Below are 21,783 nucleotides of genomic sequence, written 5' to 3'. Positions count from 1 at the left end.
GACAGATTAAAGCATGGATCTTCCAATGGGAATACCGTTACAAAACTGTCGAAGGGTAATTGGAAACCAGAGAGCCAAGTGGCCCAGGTCTCTGGTGAGAGTCTGGTAGTTAAAAATTTACTATAAGCCAATGGCCATTGCAGAAGCAATCCCAATGCTAAATCCTCCACTAATAACACAGCAGCCAGCACCAGAAAGGTCTCCTAACACTGTCCTTGAAGACCTAGAAGAAGGAAGACAGAGAAGGCATGATAAATCGGTGGAAAGAAGAGATGGAATGCAGAAATTACCACTGAAGAAACCAATCAAGGTAGGAAGTAGCTCTATGGAATCAGAAACAGCTACCAGAAAGGAAGAAAAGAACTGGAGGATAGACAAGGCAAATCTATACTCCCCAAAAACTCTTTGACAGGCCACACTAGGACCCATCGCCCCAAAGACAAATAATTATGAGCTCGCAGGGTCCCAACTGAAAAATGGGTCCTGCTGTGGGGCCCATATAGAGTCCCAATAGTGGAGAATGACATCATTTGTTGCATCACTAAGGTCCCACTTAAGAAGGGGGATGACTATTCACCCACTTATAAGTGGAACCATCCATAAAAACCCACTTCCTTCTTAATGCCCCATTTTCCCTCGACTTTCCTTTTGTTGACCACGTAATGCCCCACTCACTCCACTAATGCTCCACCTTCTCCCATTTCTTCCTTCATATAGTGATGAGAGGTTCTCCCCTCATGCTTATATCAGGGGAAGAAAGCCCTCATTCTTCTTAATTCAACAAATGTGTATAAGTGTGAGATGTTTATGAGTGAGATATATTAAAACGCTTGATTCTTGAGTGCTTGACTAAAAGAGCATGTGGTGACTATGAGATATGTATTAAGAGTATCTAGGAATCTAATTCTTAACTACTAAAGTGAAGTTCTTATGTGTGATTAGCATGAGCTGTTGCATGTTTGAAGGATATATTGAATAAAGGGAAAAATTGCTTCCATGGCCTGGTATAGTAAACTTTTCTTGTGCCCCTCCTATACAGATTTAATATAGGCTACAAATGTGCCATTGAGTAATTTGTTTTCCTAATATTTCTTCTCATTCTTCTTTCCTTAGTTCCTACCCTTAAATTTCTAATTCAGAAACGTTTTTTATGTTTCAACTCTCTAAAGAAATCTTTGTTCTAGTTCTCTTCAACGCAAACCTTCTATTTCTAAAATCCTTAGGATACCCTCTCAAAGTTTTTCTATTTTCTCTCTAAGTTGCTTGGAAACCACTAAGTTCTGTAAGTCCCAAAAAAAAGAATAAGATTAAGGTCGGATGGTAGCTATGATAAGAAATTAGAAAATTATATTTCAAGAAAAGGACTTTAAAAAATCTTGCAGGTAAAGGAAATGGGTAAAATTTCAAAGCTCTATAATAAATTGAGTTGATATTGTACTCATTCGCAAGACATTGACTTAATCATGCTCTGTGTTTTGCCTTTTATTGAATCTTAGAACATCAAAAACTGAGACAAGCAATAAAGAATTTACCTTCTACTGGATCTTGGCCTTAGGGTTTAGGTTTAAACCCTAAAAAATTCTATTCTAGACTACAAAATTCTTTACTGCTTGTCAGTTGCTAATGTCCTAAGATCCAATTGAAGGTGAAGCACATAACATCAATGATTAAGCCCATGTCTTGCAAGTCTTGGCAAATGAGTACAATCTCAACTCTATTTATTATTGATCTTGGAAAGTTTACTCATTCTTTGACCTGCAATATTTTCTAAAAGTCCTTTTCTTAAAATTTTGTATTTCAATTTTTCGTCCTAGCTGCATCCTAAGCCTATTCTTTTTCTCATGACTTACAAGACTTACTGGTTTTTAGGCAATTTAAGAGAAACCGGAAAAGCTTTGAGAGGTATTCTAAGGACCCTGGAAGTAGAAGGTATGAGTTTAGGAGAAGTAGAATGGGGATTTCTTTCATCCTCATCATCATTTTAGCCTTTTTTCCAATTAATTAGGGTCAGTTACATGAATCTTGGTTATCCATTTTGCTCCATTAAAGGTCATTTCCTTAGTGAGGCTATAAGTCCTCAAATCTTTTCGGACTACTTCCAACCACGTCATTTTGGGCCTACCCCTTGCCCTTTTCAATCCTTCCACTTGAACTAACTCGTACCTCCTAACAAGTGCTATACTTGGTCGGTGCCACACATGGCTAGCCCACTTAAGTCTATTATCTCTCATTTTATCGCCTATTGGTGTCATGCCTAAATTCTCTCGATTATAGTTATTTTGAATTCTATCCCTTCTTGTCTTGCCACTCATCCATCTCAATATCCTCATCTCCGCTACACTCATTCTATGGGTATATTGTTTTTTGTCTGCCCGACATTCCACCCCATAGAGTAAAGTTGGTCTCACTGCTGTCCTATAGAACTTGCCCTTCAGCCTCATTGGTATGCAGCGATCACATAAAGTTTTAGTTGCTCATCTCCACTTAGCCCACCTAGCTCTAATTCTGTGTGCGACATAAAAATGGTAGAAATCTTAAGGGTCTGTTTGATAACTGGAAGCAAGTTCATGAACTGCAAGTTGGAAGTTCCTGAAGAACTGTAAATTAGAAGTTACTTAAGAAGTTCATGGTTTCTGTGTTTGATAACCTCCCTGGGAAGTTAAGAAGTTCATAATTTTTGTGTTTGATAACTCCTGGGATATATGGTAAATATCTTATATTTATATTTACATTGATAATAATTTAAATATAAATATATAATATTTATAACATACTAGAATATATGATATACTGTATTTTGTATTTATTTTAAATATATATATATATATATATATATATGAAAATATCTTATATTACATAAATATATAATATATAAATATATATTTTATATAATATATATAACATAATATAATATATAATATAGTGTATTTTATATTTATTTTATTATATAATATATAATATATATTATATAATAAATTATATTATATTACATAAATTTATAATATATAGCATAATAATGTAATTTTTATTTATATATAAGTACATAAAATAATATAGTATATTGTACATTGTATTTTATATTTATTCTATTGATACATATTTTTATTATATAATATTATAAATATGTATTATATTTTATAATATTTGTAACATATCATAATATATAATATACTGTATTTTATATTTATTTTTAATAGATATCTATCTATATATATATATATATATATATATATATATATATATATATATATATGAAAGTATCTTATATTACATAAATATATATTTTATATAATATATATAACATAGTATAATATATAATATATAATATATTTTTATAATATATATATATATATATATATATGTATGATTATATAATATATTTTTATAATATATATATATATATATATATATATATATAACATAATAATGTATTTTTTATTTATTTTACTATATAATATATATTTATATAAAATAATGTAGTATATTATACATTGTATTTTATATTTATTCTGTTAATATATATTTTTATTATATAATATTATGAATAACTATTATATACATAAAATATGATATATAATAAAATATATCATATATTATACAAAAAATTATATTATATGTTATACTATATTTGTAAAATATATAGATATATCATATATAACGTAATGTAAAATATAATATAGTGTATTTTATATTTATTTTATTGATATATATTTGTATTATATAAGATATATTATATAGTGAATTATTTTATTAATCTTTATTTTCATTATATAATATACATAAAATAATATTATATAATATATATGTATGTATAACATAATATTGTACTTTTTATTTATTATATTATTATATATATTTATATAAAATAATATAATATATTATATATTGTATATATTTTTATTATATAATATTATAAATATCTATTATATAAATTTACAATAAAATATATACATTTTATATATGGGGGGGGGGTGTGGGGGGGTTCATACAAAAAAAAGTTCCAAGTTTAAGTTCCAACCCTTGGGTTGTAACTTTTTTTTTAAAGCAAGATTGGAACTTGAACAGTTCCTTGAAGTTTTGTTTGAAGTTCAATTTTTTTATCAAACACGAAACTTGAACAGTATTAAGAAGTTCTAAACTTCCAGGAAGACACTTCCTGTTATCAAACACGCCCTAACGGTAAGAGCTAGGGGAAGAAGAAGAAGAAATGTATTTTTTGAGAAGAGTTAACTTAGAAAAAGAAGAAAAAATGTTAGGAAACCAAATTGCTCAATGGCACATCTATACCCTATGTTAAATCTAAAATAAGGAGGGGCACAAGAAAAATTTACTTTCAATGTATAGAAATTCATTTACATACCAGTGCATGGAAACAATTTTTCCCTTTATTCAAACCATCCTGCAAACATGTAACAACACACTTACAAGTATACAAGAGAACTCTTACATAGTAGTTATAGCTTGGGTTCCTACATAGTAGTTATAGCTTGGGTTCCTAGACACTCTGAATACATATCTCATATTTACTACACACAGTTATAAAGGTACTCGAGAATCAAGTGCTCTTACACATTTCACTCACACACATCTCACACTTACATACATTTGTTGAATGAAGAAGAATGTTAACATTTCTGTAATGTCTCTCTACAGCAATACAACTGTTAACATTTCAAAAAAAAGAAGAAGAAGAATGAGAGCTCTCTCCTCCTTGTATAGGCATGAGAGGAGAGCCTTTCATCATTACAAGAAGGAAGAAATGGGAGAAGGTGGAATATTAGTGGAGTGAGTGGCTCAGAAGTTAGGTGTCCCCGCTTGGCTTGGTAATTGTCCAGACCAGGAAGGTGTTCGGCAGTGTCCAGACATTCCTCTGCCAATTTTCTTCAGGAACAGTTGAAACTACTTCATCAAACTCATTGGCTTCCCATCATGGGGGAGTGTTTGACTCGATCCTTGCTCATCATTGCATTGCTAGTGTTCCTTGTACAGGCTCCGTGTCTTTGGCTGATCTGATGAAATATTCTCAACTCAGGAAATCTGGAAAGGAATTCAACTTGCCTAGGAATAGTCTCAATTTCAGAATCGTAGAGGAAAAAGTTGGCCTGCCATCAACAGATCTGGGTTGGTGCCAAATCTTTAGCATCCTTTTCTAGGATGCCTATTAATGGTTTGTAGTCCACCCCTAATTTAAATATTTGATTTATAGGATTTATTTGGAATTTATTTCTCAAAAAATATTTATTTGGAATTTTTGGATGGACTTTAGGGCAGCTAGGACCTCTCTTTTGACCGGGGTGTATTTTGTTTGGGCACCATTCCAGGTTCCAGAACCAAACTAGACCGTTTCTTCCTCCTTTTCCCTTACTTGATCCAGGACCCCCCCCCAACCAATAACAGGACCCCTTCCTTATTTTGGTTTTATATTTACATAGATCTGTATATCATTTTTCTTGTTTCCTTCTTTGTTCTGTGTGGCTCACCTCCCATCCCAAAGAGTATCTTGTTGCTTGAATAATGGGTTTAAATTGTAGAATGAAGATTTCTGACTTATGTTTAGGCTGATGGGAGAATGATCATTTGTATTTAAAAAGGGTCAAAAGTGACCCTTGTTTAAATTGGGATAATAAGAAAATAGTACCTTACTTGGAGAGATGTTAATGACCATTCCAAGATAGAATTAATTATTCCATAAATAAATGCTCAAACCCTGAAAAAAGCTATTTGCTTTTTCAATGAAAGATATGGTAAAATAATGAATATACATATGATATTCTTTGAACATTTGAACTGCGAGTCTCCATGTTGTTCATACTAAAAAATCACTTGGGAAGTGGCAAACTTAGCCAAATTTATTTACAAATCTTAGCAAAAATTTTCATTCTTTCTTTGTTTGTTCTCTTTTCTAAATTTTTCTGGAAGTGATGAAAGCATTCCAATTATATCACAGACTCGAAGTAGTCAAGTCCAATTTATCTGCTTGCTAAACAAGTAAACGTTCTAGTCATGGGCTCTAATCCGCAAGGATTTCCATGCATTTGGGTTGATGACTTGATGTGAGCATAGACATTCTCAAATCTCAAGATCCGAGTCTAGCTCGATTTAACAAGCCAAGCTAATAGAGGAATCCCTAGAGTTCAACTTCAACGCAAGATCCATTGAGAAGGCAACCCATTTGGTGTAGTTGGTCTTTTCAGGGATAAACTTTCATAAGGTCTACTATGGCCTGGTGGGGTTCAGTGACTTTACTCAAGTGAAACCCGTATCTCATTTGGCATACCCTGTTTTCTCTCAGTTTTTCTCAGGGGTTTTTAATTGTGGAGGAGTGGCTCAATGTTATCAGGTGGATCGAGAGAAGCTGCACATGCATGGAGAATCACATATCTTATAGATGAGACTTTTGACACCAATGATCTAATGACAATCTCTTTACCAGGTACTTAGAGAAGCCAATAGTAAGGCTGGTTCATAGGGGAGAATCTCCCATTCTCTGACCCATCTTGTATATATGTTTTATTTGTTGATTGTATTTCTTGCATAACTAGATGGAAGCCCTGTAATTTTATTCTAAAGGAAAGTTCAACTATCAACTTACAAGCATCTCTCCCCTTGCTTGTTCTAGTGAATAAATCACTTGCATATTACTTGTGCTATGAGATTGCTTCCGATCGTCTTTCGAAAACACGATTAATATTGCAACTGATTTTCATTTTACATGTTGAAGTTTTCTTCTAGCTTCCTTCACCATGGATGAGGTGAGATTAAAATTTTAAATTCATAAAATGTCACTGCCTTTTCTGATGATAACAAATAGGGTGCAGTTAGCATATGGATGCATCCGTAGCTGTAGAGATAAGGTGCACCTTCAAATTTTATCACGGTATATAATTTTGATGTAAAATGTTCTTAGAATTATCTCAAAATCTATTTTTATATCTAATTATAAAATTTTAAATTTCAAAAATGGTTAAAATCAAGTAGATCTATAAACATATGAAAATCTTGAAAATGGACGGTGTAGATAATATGTGTACAATGTACTATTTTTGAGACTTAAAATCTTTTTATTTTTCATGGTCATACATCTCGACATCGAGATGATCAATCAAAGGGTTTTTCAACATTAAACCTACCTTGTCCGATTGGATTTTGAGGTGCATCCATAGTTCTACATATAAGGTTGCAACCTTATATAAACTTTTTCCTAACAAATATCACTGATTAACTAGACATTTCCAAATCAAGGGAAAGTGTTAGGACCAAAAGTATATATGTTCTGGTGATCTTCTTCATACATTTACATTGTATTACCTGAAAGTACTTTGTATTTTGTATGTTTATTTTGTTGTTTCTTTGTTGCTGCTTCTGTTTTCCCTCTATATGTGCACAAAAGTTTGTCAGGAATTTATGACATTGATCTTGTCATGGTTCTTGTTCTTTTAAAATCTAAATTTGCGCAAAAGCCACTTTGCCTGATTCACTGCAGCAAACTCCCCAAGAGCCATTTTGCTTGATTCACTGCATCAAAACACCCCCCTCCCCCAAAAAAAAAAAAAAAAAAAAGGCTACGAGAGTAGCATGAAATCCAACTTTGCCTGATTCACTGGATCTAAACCCCCATTCGCTATGAGACTAGTTTGAAATTGCGAATTAGGTGGGTTTACACTTTATACTTGATTTGATTGTGCAAGGTATAGCATGTTGTGAACCGTGAAGCACAAGCCAAACAACCTACCAAATACTTTGTTTTGACCCGACATCAAAATCCAGAGTTGATTTCATACAAACAAAGCTTCTGTGAAACATTTGCCACTGAACCACCTAAGATCTGGTAGGAGCAACTTAGTCAGAGGTGACTACTAGATTGCAACAAATTTAATCTACATCCCTTATGAGGAAAAGATGGAAAAGAAGACAAATTTGCGAGCCAAGTTTCAAGACGTCTTTCATCTTCTTGATAGCGATAGAAAAAAGAGACCTTCTCAAACAGTACTAGAGAAGGTGATTACAGAAAGGGGTAGTCAGTGTAGCCAATGACGGGATCAGGGGTATAGAAAGTCTCTCGGTTATACTTATTCAATGGAGCATTCAGTTCGAATCTCCTAGGTAGATCTGGATTAGCCAAGAAGTGGCGCCCATAAGCAATGAGATCAGCAGCTTCCTCCACAATGGCCTTGTTCCCAGTTTCTTTAGTGTGCCCCCCTGTTGAAATAAAGTTCCCCTTAAACGCTTTCCTCATTGATAGAAGGCTATGGTTGGTCTCAGCTTGAACCCCATATTTCACGATTCTTGGTTCTACATAGTGGCCATAGAGAATGCTGTATTTACTCAAAGCTTCAGCCATGTAGAGGCCAAGGGCCTCAGGGTCAGAGTCTTTGGCCTCTGCATGAGCTCCAAAAGGTGATAGCCTTATTCCAACTTTATCGGGTCCAATCTCTTTTACTACGGCTTCCACTACCTCTAATGGAAAGCGGCAACGGTTCTCTAATGTTCCACCATATTGGTCGGTCCTATCGTTCACACTGTCTTTCATAAATTGGTCAAGGAGGTAGCCGTGGGCCCCATGGATCTCAACTCCATCGAAGCCTTTTCCAAACACATATGAAACATTTTGTTAGATAGCAATTTTCAAGAAAAAGATGAAACTCATAAAGCCATTTAAGTTGTTTGCTTAAGATGGAAGGCATGGACAAATTGAAAAATGAACATGTAGGAGTCTTTTCAGGTAGTTGATCTGACAGAAAGAAGTTCCATCTAACTTTTTCAAATAATCTTCTGATAAAACGCATGCACACATACCAGCTTGCATGAAGTATTCCATTTGTTCTACTAGGCTTATACACATTTATTGTGCTAACATTAACCCTAATGGATCATTTTTGGTCTGCCCAACTGAGCAAATAATCATCAATATAGGTTATTGGGAATTACCTTCAGAAAATTATTTAAAACGGCAGCTATTTGAATTTGTGTTGGAGTTACTTATGATCTCAAACTTTGGCCTTGTATTATGGGTAAAATTTGTCAACTACAAAGCATTTTGTTAAGATTAGAAGCCTTCCAAGTTGTTATCCTTGGTGTAAATGCCCTTAGTTTAAATTTTCTTAGTAAAGTATTCCTTAATGTTATTTTTTCATGAACACTGACATTCGTTAAGGTTCTGTTTGATTTGTGACAACTTTAACTTCCTCACATTTAAAAGTGGTAATAACAGATTGGTCTACCAATATTCACGGGAAGCCTATATTTTGTAACTGTACTTATCTGCAAAAAGTGGCCAAAACGCCATTGAGACTAAGAAAAACAAACATGTCTTCTCTCTATTATCCATAATGTAAGCAGGCTATTACTTTTATATGACATTATCATGTCGAAATGGAGCCTAAGAGTATTTGAATGTGAAGTACCTTGTGTTTTCCGGTAAGTCAACCAAAATACCCTAATCTTTGTCCCTGGTTCCTCACATGGAGTCTAAACGCAAAAACATGTTTCGCTTTCCTTGGATATGGACAGGAAGTCCAAATTGAATTGGTGATTTTGTATATAAACTGAAGTGTGCTTTAATTAGATGAGATCAAATTGTCCTCCTCTCATAAAAAATACTAAAATTCCTTGAATGATCATAGACCAAATTTCCTGTTGATTAACAATGGCTAAATTAACTATATGTTTTCAAAAGTTTTACCTGCCTCTAGGGCGTTTCTTGCTGCAAGCCTGAAATCATTGACAATGAGAGGGATTTCCTCAGTGGCCAACGGCCGGGGAGGCGAGAATTCAGCCACATCCAATTGGTTTGATTTTAGCTGTGGCGTTAATGCCTTGTTGCTAGAAGAGATTGGAGCTTGCCCGTTAGGCTGATAGTCTGAAGAGAAATTTAAAGACTTAACAAAGGCAAGATTTCAACATAAATTTAAGAGGGTTTTATGGGCATGTTTTAGGTTTCAAATCTTGCAAAGTGTGGGGGACCCATGGATGTAGATTGAACATATTCATCCTTGTTAGAGAAGTAATTGTCTTTAAAAACAATAAACTCAAACTGGCCCCAACCGTTCTATGATACATCAGTAGGGCTACCATCATCAAGAAAATTATGATCATGCCCTCATCTGTAGTATCCATTAAGGAGGAGCAATTCCCTTAGATGCTATATCCAATTGGTGCCCACCTTGCAAGAAATTATTACCATACAAACTGTATGGTTTCACCCAAAAAATATACACTGTTTAACATCCTTTCATCTCCACCGCCTGTCCTCGGTAATAGATGATGAAGATGAATTGTCCCATTGCTTAGGTGAAAATGACAGACATTGAAATTACCGTAATGAGAAACTCTCCCAACATGCCAAATTTGGCAAAAGAAGACGCCACCCTTGTCATGGACAGCATCAACAATGGGTTTCCAAGCCTCAACCTGCTCATTTGTCCAAATACCAGGTGTATGTGCGTACCTTAGTAGAAAAACCCTCGTTATATAATTGAAAAATATTGAGATTTTGATGAATACTATTAGAAAAAACCCTATTTAATTGAAATAAAAAATAAAGCAAGTTGTCTGAAATTATGTATACCAAGATCCTAATTAATAAAATAAAATTGTCTAAATCTTTTGTATACCCTTGAGCAGTGTCTGAGACTCCAGTGGCTTCAGTGATGAGGAGTCCTCCTTTAGAGGTTCTTTGGGAGTAATATAAGATTGCATGAGGTTGTGGGACATTGCCAAAGGATCTCTGTCTGGTTAGTGGTGCCAATACCACTCTGTAAAGAAAAGCAAGTTTTAAATTCACACTAGCAACCTCTAGCGTGAAACTTACAAATGTAAGTCTCTATCTCTCTCTCTCTCTCTCTCTCTCTCTCTCTCTCACACACACACATAATCATGCACACACACATTTTACTAAGAAATGAGTAAAGGACATACTGCAACTTTTTTAACCAAAAGGGACCTCTGATCATGTGTTTGTGAAGATCACCACTACCTAATCAATGGTTCGGATGGAGATAAAAAGCAAGTGGAACCTATAAATAGGACATGACTAGGATCATGGATTCCACTCACCAGTCTCGATCTCCATCCAACTCATTGATCGGATGGTGATGAAACTCATGAGCACATAATCCAAAAGTAATCGGTGATGGGAAAATGTCCTTTTGCCAAAATGGTTATGAATGCGCAGTGGTGTCCTGACCATCAAATTTATGGTGGTTCTCTAAGAAGGGCGAGAGGCTCACCTTTGATCTGACTGCTGAAAGTAAGCAGAAAATAATGTTACACATCATTTATATTGTTAACAACAGATGATCTAGGTCTGATCAAAATCTCTCTCTCGGTTGCACAGAGGGAGAGAGATAGGGTACCTGCTTATTTACTATGTGTGTGTGAGAGAGAGAAAGAGAGGGGTTGATGTTAAAGCATGCATATTTACCTGTGAGAGAGGAAAAATTTGCCCATTTTGTAAGGTGTTAAGAGAGGCATTGTATCCATCTTAACATCTTCTTCCCCCTTCTCACTATTTGCCATCTTTCATGACCCAAAGTTTTATTCACTAAGCATCAATATATATAGAGAGCTTAGCCAACCAGAGAATCATAAAATAATAAAGTTTTTTTTTTTTTTGGGTAAATAAGTGAAAATAACGAGTCCCTACTCGTTTTGTTTTTATTAATGACCACAAGAAAAAAAATTACATCATAGAAAAGTACATATGCGAGAAATTAATCATACCTTTCAAGAGGGACAATGGTATTCTCTCACGAAATGGAGTAACAAAATCAAGGGGAAGGGTTCGTCAAACTGTAGCTTGCATCATGAATGCTGCGTGCTTAGCAAGCCAAGGCAATTAATTGTGAGATTTGTCTCTCATAATATATGTAATATCGTGCTTAGCAAGCCAAGGCAATTAATTGTGAGATTTGTCACTCATAATATATGTAATATCTGCCATCGATGATACGTATGTAAAAGAATAGGGTTTTACCCTCCACTTGGACAAGAAGATGCGAAGCTTAAGAACCCTTGTCTTTTATTGGTCCAAAAACGCTATCTTTTTTAGTATATGCCCAAGTTACCCCTTTTTTCTTAACATCCAGCCATTATTATACTCAATAAGTGAAAATAGAAAAGTTCACAACTCCAGTTACATTGTCATTCATGAATAAGATTGTGTAATTCATAAAAAATATAGGGCTATTTTTGTGATAATACGCCCGAATCATGCTATAACCCCCCACTTTCCTCGATTTCAAAGTCTAGGGGTATTATGGGTATAAGACTTAGAAGCGTGGGGATATTAGTCATTTGGCTTTGAACCATATCATTCAGCAAACCCGCCGCCGGGACCACCTGTTTTAATCATGAGGCCCAATTGCCATTGTGTAGGTAAAGTGTCCCGTCGACGGATGTGGACCGCTGGAAGGGTGCTTGTGTACCCTTCCAATGGTTGAGATCTCATATCCCATATCTAACGGCCAAAAATTAATACCGTATATATTTTTTTTATTTAAATAAGGTATTTATCTGAATTTTGGTTCAATGATTAAAAATATTTCAAATAAAAAATTACGAAAATGCTTCTCAATTATTTTGGTCATTACTTTTTATTCAATATTTTTTAATCAATTTTATTCAATCTTTTTTATGAAAATGAACCTAAAACCAAAATTTCAAATTAACATAATTTTTTTTTAAAAAAAAAACGAGATTCATTTTTGGCCCTTAGATGAGTTTAGTTCAATTTGAACTATTAAAAGGTGCTTATGCACTTTTTTAAGCGCCATCATGTTGTGGACACAGTACCAAGCAATGTTGTCAAATTCCCTCCGAAGCCTTTTCATTTTTGGCCTAAGTCGAAACGAAGTGTAGCTTGGTGTTGCTGTTTTAATCAAAGTATTTTTTATTTTATTTGAATTTTTATTTTACTTTTTAGAATTTTATATATTTTAAAATATAAATATTTAATTTATTTGTATTAAATTAAAAAAATATAAAGTCTTTCCCCAAATCCATTATATATATATGACAACATTGATACCAACCCATTGCATTAATACATAGTTACTAGATTTCTCATATATTCTTATGAAAATGTGAAATTAGCATAGTCATTAGATGTATTAATATCATTGATTAAGAAAAACATTTTGCCGGGGGAAAGCAAAGGTGTTTTCTTACTTTCACCTGTTTTTGGTAGTTCCGCGGTAGGAATCAAATATGAGATATGGCATTCATAATTGTGTTGGCTAATCGACCTTAATCAGCCTATTTAGATAAGTGTCATATCATTGAAACGCAATTCCCTAAAAACTCCATCTTAGATATAAATTTTAGGCCTAAAATTTCATTAGGCCTTAACCTCGACCACCACGATCATGAACTTGAAAAGGTTGTTTTTTCTTCTTTTTTTTAATGTTTTAAAAAATGGTCCACCTAGTGCCTAGGCGGCCTTTCACTTGTTATGAAACATGGAGAGTTGGGGACTATTACTGATGCACATATCGTCTTAGCCTTTTAAATTTTGTATGGTTTGAATTTTGAAATTTAAAAAAATTTATTTTCAACATGCGATATGTCATATTTTTGTATATATATTCTAAAATTGATACAAATATATATATATATACTCCATATCTATATAACTTGTACAACAGTGTGCCTAAGGTTCTGGGTGCCCGCTTGGGCGTTGGGCCAACCGCCTAGCGTTTTATGAACCCTTGTTTTTTTTGTTCTTATTATGTTAATTTCCTTTTGGGCAAAGAATAAGCTTAAGATTTGTTGTTTTCTTATTGAATTTACTGAGAAAAATAGAGGAATAAATGCATAACGTGTTGATTTTAGGGTTGGCCTTTTCTTTTGTTTCCTTTTCCATAAATAACAAATAACAGTTATTTGTTGTTTATTTTTTATTTTTTATTTTTTATTTTTTTTAAGAAAAATATCTCCATATCCTATATTTTTAAGTTTCATTTATTCATAAACCTAAAGATTTCAAAAGATATCTTCTAACCCTCTAGCCACTTTAAACCTATTTTTTAATCTAAACAAATATGAGAAAGACATGCTCTTTTTAAACCCAATCCTTTCTCTATCTTCACTTATATGACCCAAACTTCTCTCTTTCTTTCTTTCTCTATCTCTCACTCTCTCTCTCTCCTCACATGTTTCTCCAAACACATCTCTCTCTCCTCCCGATAAACTCTGACTTTTATAGAGCTCTTCTCTCTTTAGAAGTTTGGGAAGATGACCTTTAGAAAATGCATGTTTTTTTAGATTTGTTTGGCCTAAAAAAACAAGTTTAAATTAACTTAGGGTAGAAAAAATAAAATCTATAATTTTTATATCTCAAGATATCTTTTAAAATTTTGGATTTATTGTGAAATGAAACCTAAAATTAAAAGATAAAGAAACATTTCCCCCTTTTTTTTTTAATAACTCTCAATAATATTTCACATAAATGTACAAATCGAAAGGAATCTCTTAAAAAGGATTGAAATTCGCACCAAAACAACTTGGTAATTTTCAAGTTCAGATCACATTTGGGATCATTCGCATATAAATCTCAAAGACGAATTAACAACATGTCAAGAAATCTAAAGCTATCAATCTCAGAGCACGGAAGAGGCTTTGAAGGTCATAACGAATGAGAGAGAAAGAGGTGAAGAAAAAGCTTGGTTATAGTTGGATGTATAAAAAAAGACGCATATGTTTCTGGTGAATGATGAATCACACCCAGCTCTTCATGCTTTGTGTTTGCAGCTAATGTTTGATGGGGATTGGGACTTGACATTGATATCTCTCATGAGGATTGGGACTTGACATTGATATCTCTCACACACACATTCATCAATGACCAATGTCGGCCGCGGCCTAAGTTACCATATTTCGAACGCAGATCGATCAGAGAAGACCATATCTAATGTTTTAAAGCAGATCGATCAGAGAAGACCATATCCAATGTTTTAAAAACCATATCCAATGTTTTAAAAAACGGTACGGCTGACGTCTAGGCACCTGCCTAGGTGGCTTGGACGATGGGCTAAGCGGACACCTAGTTTTTTTAAATCGCCCACGTCCTTCAAATTTGTATAAAAACTTCAGGGGTTTATTTTTAAACCCCAAAGTAAAAATAAAATAAAAAAATAATAACAATATATATATATAATTATAGGGTGCACGAGTTCTGGGCGCCCGCCTATCGTGAACATGTCTCTAGAACCTGCATAGACAGCTAAATATCCTCATGAGCCTCAACAAAGCTATGGCTCCATTGGCTCTGGTTTTTTGTGCATATAAGCAGATATCCTTGCATTCCAAGAGACTAAATCTCTCTCTAGAATTTCATCGAAGTGCATCACTCAAAATCTCACGTTTTGAATGCATGTTGACTAAAGCGTGTTGAATAAACCGATCAGAGCTCAAGCTTACTCTGTATGTTGGGTTTATGTGGCCTTTAAAGGCTTTATAAGTGCTTATAAAATGAAATTATATAGTGGAATATAAACTCAGAGGGAGAGTGGTCCCTCGTAGACCACACTAAACAAACGATGGTTTGCTGATATCGATCTGTGCTTAACGATTTAGTTCAGTCGGTTGGGAAAAACCCATGTTACCTGGGTATGAAGAACAAACCGATGAGGGTTTATGGGTTAGCCCTTGATGAGGTCGGAGAACATGCCCGGATGAATGAGCCGAGGGATTATGTGACCCTTGTGTGTGATGGTGGCCTAATGAGATGGGGGCAAAAATCTCATCCATGTTCCATCACACGACATGCATATTGATAGATCGTTCGGGAAAGCCAGATATCCACCTTTGGGTGAAGCGTATGCATGTGCGAGAGATACCCCTATACGCCATAGACCTGTGGTCGCATCAGGTCGTGGTGACTTTGACTCGTATCTAGGGGAGGACCTGTAATCCATAGACTGGGATTACGAGGCCTTGATTAATCGACCTGACTTTGGTGTCCTGCTAATGAGCCCTTGCTTAGACTGTGGGTCATGGGAAACACTGGGTCGGTTCGATAAAGCTAATATGGTTTGTAGTCCACAGTTGAAGGTGGAGTACCCCGTTATTACAGATTGGATTATTAAAACCATATGGATCATTTTTCCATCATATTAATTTAATTTGTTCATTTTATTATTGAAATGATTTTAGTTTTATTGTTTGAATTTTTTATTTGTCATTTTTTGACTTACAAAAATACAGTTATTGTTCTTATAAAGTTATAAAAATTCAAATATATATTTTAAACTATTTTATTCAATTTTAAAAAGAATAAATTTTTTTATAATATTTCATGGGGGTCCATAGTGCGCATGGGCCCATCATGTGGCATGTGGGTGGGGGCCCACATGTGCCACAAAAGGGTGGCACACCCTACCCTCTTTGGGTTCTCTTGTTTGCTTTTAAGATAAAGTTAGTTTGATTTGTGGCATGTAATCAAATATTGAAAGGGATATATCGACCATGGCTTTATCCATTTTGTAGCAAGTTTGTTTTAGAGAGATATGGTCAATTTGAATTGATATGGATCTTATCTTATTTATATTTGATAGTATTTATCTACTTGATATTATTTGACATATCCCTATTTATATTTGGCAGTATTTATCTACTTGATATTATTTGACATATCCTGATGGAATATGTGACATGGATCGTGCAATTTTATAGAATGCATGATATTTATTTTATTTAAATATATTGATGGGAAAATGGTTTAGGAAATGGGGACAATGGTTCATGCACTTTTCATAACGTTGATGGCCTATCTATAGAATGGATGACTCAGATCTCTCACCCCACAAGTCACCCTTGATCGACGATCTATGTTCAATCTCACAAGAAGAGGTAAGCTAAGGAAAACCCTAAAAAATTCTAATCTTATTCAAAGCATGGATTGTCTCTACCTAAAAATCTCTACACATTATCTCTTGTACATAATTCTCATCTTTCTCTCTCATATCCCAAAAAGGGGGCACGCACCACTCTCACGTTTGATCTCTTTCTCTCATTGTGAAAGAACTTAAGGGTTTAGGTTATGGAGTTCTTCTCTCCTGTCTCTCAGATATGGATTTACGGCTAAAGGTTTTAGAGTTTAGCAAAAAGAGAATCCATCTCTCTCAAACTAGGTTGCTAAGAGAATTTACCTAGGGTTTGAGTTTGTGATCAAAGAGGTTCATGTTCCATTGGTGTGGCTTGGCTAAAATTTACTTTCTCGGTTCGAGATTGAAAATAGACCATTGATCCCGTGCCATCGGATAGTGGTGACTCGGTGTGGGGTGTAATAAGGCTCGTTTAGGTAATCTCCGGCACTTTTACTTTTTGTTTCTTGCAATCTTATCTTTTATTCTCAAGCATAGTGCATAGTTGTTTCAATGACATCCAGTTGTTAAGATATTGGTTTTATTGTTATGTTGATTTTATTTTGAAATTTATTTTATTATAATAAAGACCACCTGTAAGTGATCTTTTGCCAAAAAAAAAGGGGTGAAAAAAAAAAAAAAAATATTCCCCCCACAAAAGATCACATAGGTCTTTCTTTCACTATAGAGAGAGGGACAGACTCTGTTTCCATGGCTGCAATCTAGTAGGCTTGCACATGATATGAGCAAATGGGAAGGTGAAATTGTTGGTTTTTGCGCTTGATTCAAGCATCTTGTAATAGAATTTCAAGCCATCACCGAACCTTCCATTTTGGGCCAGTCCCCTTATCATCACGTTCCATGAAAAGTCATTCATGATATGAGCAAATGGGAAGGTGAAATTGTTGGTTTTTGCGCTTGATTCAAGCATCTTGTAATAGAATTTCAAGCCATCACCGAACCTTCCATTTTGGGCCAATCCCCTTATGATCACGTTCCATGAAAAGTCATTTGTATAAGAGAGAACAGAGAAGACGGTCTATGCGAGCCAACCTAGATTTGCCCAAGTACCACATGTCCAACAGGGGATATTAAAAAAATTAAAAGAAATTTTAACAAAAAATAACTAATTTATTTGTGATATATTTTTTGATGTTTTCTCTCAATTTGGTAAAGATTGGAAAGTGATGAAATCTGAATGCTCCTTCTTAAGCTTTTCCCTTCTTTTTGGATTATCATTTAAGGACTCGGTTTATATGCTACCAAACCAGCATATATAAAAATGCAGGCCTCTTAATAAATCTATTTTTTAGATGGATTTTAAGACTTAATTTTTAAGGACATGTAATCTCTAACATGGAGATCATGAATATGAAAAAATAAATAAATTATAAAACTAAAAATAATAATTTTATGTTAGTTTTCATTGTTTTTAGATGGATCACCTACTTAAAAATAGGTGATTTACACTTTCCGGACTGGGCCAGTAGAAATGCGGTCCAACCCGTATGAAACAATTTTCCATCATTAAAATACCCTGGTCACCAGTTGATTTTTACAAAATCCATTTTTCTACTACTTTTTTAACCTTATTAAAATGTGTTTTTACGTAATTTTACTTTGAGTAATGATCTTATGATACCCTCCCACACCCATGTGTGTAGGACCCTAAAGGATTACCATTAAATTTGACATAGATCTCTAGAAGAGTAATCACATGGGTGTGAGACTTTACTTTTCTAGAGATCTGTACCAAATTTAATAATGATCATTTGGTGTCCTACACATATGGGTGTGAGAGGGTCTCATAGGATCATTACTCTTGTACTTTAAACATAATTTTTATATTTTTTGAGATTTTTCTGGTTTTTTATTTTTTAAAAACTTTTTGACCTTGCCATACCCTACCCGAGTCGAGCCGAGTAACTTAGAACTTGGCCTGAGCTACTCAGCTACTCGGGTTTAGCCCTTGGCTGAGTTTGGTCCCTAAATCGTGGTTTCCAACATTAGTGTGAAAGGACTTTATGATAAAGCACGATGTATATATTTTTTAAAAAAAATTCTTTACCCCTACACTGGCAAGATCACTTACAATGTCCAATTATAATCAAACCACTCTTGAAATAAATAAATAAAAAATAAAATCAGTTCTCAATTGCGACCTCTTGAAATACAAGAAAGAAAACTAGACTCTATTGTTTTATGGGAAGAGAAGTAAACATTTAAAAAGGTAAAATCGTCAAAGATTAACTCAACCTGGCTTAATACACCCCACGTTGAGTCTCTTTTTTTTTATGGTGTATGGATCTATGATCGGTATGTTGATTTTCCTACTATGGCCAAAATTCATTCAATGACTTAATCTTGATCAAACCTCTTAGCTTGAGTTTAGAGAGATGAGAGATGAATATAAAGAGAGAGGGAGAGATCTACTAACAAAGGGTTCCACCCCTAACCCTTTGCCACCCACAAAGAACAGAGGTGGTGTGTGCCATCAAAACATTGTGCAACTTGGAAAGAGATAAAAAAGTGAAGAGAGATAAAAAATTGGGGCATGCCTTCTATTTGAAAGAGAGTTAAATTTTAGGTAGGGAGAGAGAGAATTGTTAAAGAGATAAAAGAGAATATGTATCTCATTTTATGAAGGAATAACTCTTTTTATAGATTTTCTATATCATAAATTTTGCCTCAATTCATATGATCAAATCTCAACTGTCGATTTAAAGAGACTTGTGAGGTAAGAGATTTGATCCATCCATCTCTTTGATCTAGGGTGAGAGATTTGAGCCATCCATCTTTTTGATCCACTATCAATATTGAGATGAGCTAGAGCATTATCCTCATTTTCCTAAATCTATCCCCCATCAAATAAGGAAAGATTATATTTTAATACATCAAATCCTTAATTATTAAATCAATATTGCCATTAAATAAAAAAATATATATTTTAATATATTCAATCCTTAATTATTGGATCAACCAATCCTGATTCAAAGATTTTCAAATAGTCAACCTTATCAGTTGGCTATACCTAAAAGATAAGCCAACAATGGATAACATTCTTCCCAAGAAGAATACCTGAATGGGTAGGAAGTGCCACCCTTTTGGTGGCATGTGTGGGCCCTACCTAATCCACATGTATTTAAATTTTAGGCCCCATATTTTATGGAGGTCCCATATATTTTTAGAAGATATTTTATTTTATATTTGGAATTTTTAAATCTTATATTTTATTTGAAACATTGAAAAATTATTATTTTTTAATTTATAACTTTAAATGACAAAAATAAAATATCATAAGATTCAAAAAAATTCAAATAAACATTTAAAAATTACATAACATAAAATTAATTAATTTTGAAGGTAATCAGATCCGTTAGATCTAGAAATTTATCAACATATGGGAGCACTCCACCTTCAATTGTGAATCACGATCCGCCGAGCTTTCTAAAACTGACCCAGCAGTTCTCATGGCCCACAATCCACTGCAAAGGCTCATGATTGGACTACCAAAGTCAGTCAATAGACTACGAGACGTATTTCCAATTTATGAATTTCAGGTTCTCCCCCAGAGACAAAAAAATCATGGTCCTCCGGACCATGATGCAACCATGAGTCTATAGTGCATAGGGGTAATCTCTCGTACATGTACACGCTTCACCCTCATTGACAAATCTCAAAACGACTATCTATGTACATGTCGTGTGATGATATAACGATGAAGTTTTAGCCCTGTCTCTAAAGGCTATTGATCACACGCAAGGGCCACACAGTCCCTTGATTCTCATCTAGGCACATTCCGACCTCATCAAGGGATAACCCACTAAACCCTTCTTTGTAGATCCCTATGCCCATGTATCTTGGGTTTTTCCAAACCTCGATTGGCCTAGCTCGTTGAGCCTAGCCAGAGTATCAGCAAATAACATTTGCCTAGTATAGTCCACAAAAGGGCTACACTCCCACTGAGTTTATGTTCCACTATATAAAATGCTTATACAAGCTTTCATAAAGCTTTTAAATGCCACATAAACCCAACATCTCTCACTTGACCTTACATTCTCTCATTCTCACTTTCTCTCATTCTCATCTGTCTCTCTTAATAATAATCTCTCTCAATACATTAATCATGACTTTCATCATCAATCATTTCACAAAAGGACTCATAGAGGCAACGTCTCTTTCTCTTTGTTGCTCGAATCTCATCCCAAAAGTGGTCGTAATCCATCTTTCATATCGCATCGCGAATCATGGACCTGCTATCACAGAAAATCATCACGTATTCTCATCGCATGGGATCGTACCTTCATTGGCTTAAATGAGTTATTCAAACAAGCCGCTTCTTTCTGTAGCCATACAACCAGCGTCACATCTGGGTTCTATGGGTAAACAACACCATAGTATGTTGTTCTAGCTGCCCTATCAAACACTAGGTGCTCCCACTGGAATATTTAGTTTTAGACGCTTGGAGTTATTATGGAATCGTGACTCATTTTTACACACGTATTGTCGTCGTGTTGTCTTAGAAAATCCTTATTGCCTCACAACGCACGGGTTGAAAGTCAAGTCACTTAAGAAATTTCTTAATCCATACGTCCTTCTTGGCTGCCAAACAACATGTCATGTATTCTGCCTCCAGGATGGACAATGTCACCGCATCATATTTCTTTGATTTTCAAGAAATTGTATTTCTTCCAAGCATTAACATGTATGCAGATGTAAATTTCACATCATTTAGATCCTTGAGATAATTGCATCTGTATATGTGAATATCCAAGTAGTTAAAAAAATGTGGGACGATAGCAGCTCCCACTCAATTATTGTACATACAATATATACATTCTCAACATTCTTATGTCTATATCATGAGATAGCATAACAAGTTCCATGCAATAAGTAATTCAATGCCTAGTGGTTTCACAAT

The 21,783-nt window shown here is 34.4% G+C and overlaps 1 protein-coding gene across 2 annotated transcripts; it reads right to left on the bottom strand.

The window, feature by feature from the left end:
* Positions 1 to 7,739: 7,739 nt before the first annotated feature.
* LOC18448474 (putative 12-oxophytodienoate reductase 11) lies at positions 7,740 to 11,867 on the bottom strand. Of its 2 annotated transcripts, XM_006858535.4 has the most exons (6): positions 11,722 to 11,867; positions 11,423 to 11,542; positions 10,614 to 10,754; positions 10,317 to 10,447; positions 9,683 to 9,859; positions 7,740 to 8,583 (listed from the first exon to the last, which is right to left on the bottom strand). In XM_006858535.4, the coding sequence occupies exons 2-6, from the start codon at positions 11,515 to 11,517 to the stop codon at positions 8,003 to 8,005; spliced, it is 1,125 nt and encodes a 374-aa protein (XP_006858597.2). In that variant the 5' UTR covers positions 11,518 to 11,542; positions 11,722 to 11,867; the 3' UTR covers positions 7,740 to 8,002. The 2 variants fall into 2 exon arrangements, with proteins under 2 accessions (XP_006858597.2, XP_088707133.1); XM_088851007.1 differs by lacking the exon at positions 9,683 to 9,859 and having other exon boundaries at positions 11,722 to 11,836.
* Positions 11,868 to 21,783: the final 9,916 nt, after the last annotated feature.

This window comes from Amborella trichopoda, chromosome 11 (assembly GCF_054954075.1).
Source record: "Amborella trichopoda isolate Santa Cruz 75 chromosome 11, AtrichopodaSantaCruz75HAP2 v2.0, whole genome shotgun sequence".
NCBI lineage: Eukaryota > Viridiplantae > Streptophyta > Magnoliopsida > Amborellales > Amborellaceae > Amborella > Amborella trichopoda.
The sequence above is the reverse complement of the archived record's forward strand: the minus strand, read 5'-3'. Positions and strand labels throughout refer to the sequence as shown.

Excerpts from the sequence above, each read along its gene's own strand:
- LOC18448474 (XM_006858535.4), bottom strand. The coding sequence starts at position 11,517 with ATGGCAAATAGTGAGAAGGGGGAAGAAGATGTTAAGATGGATACAATG. Across the intron at positions 10,448-10,613 it reads GTCTCAGACACTGCTCAAGG|GTACGCACATACACCTGGTA; the intron begins GTATACAAAAGA and ends TTTTCTACTAAG. Across the intron at positions 8,584-9,682 it reads AAGAAACGCCCTAGAGGCAG|GCTTCGATGGAGTTGAGATC; the intron begins GTAAAACTTTTG and ends TGTTTGGAAAAG.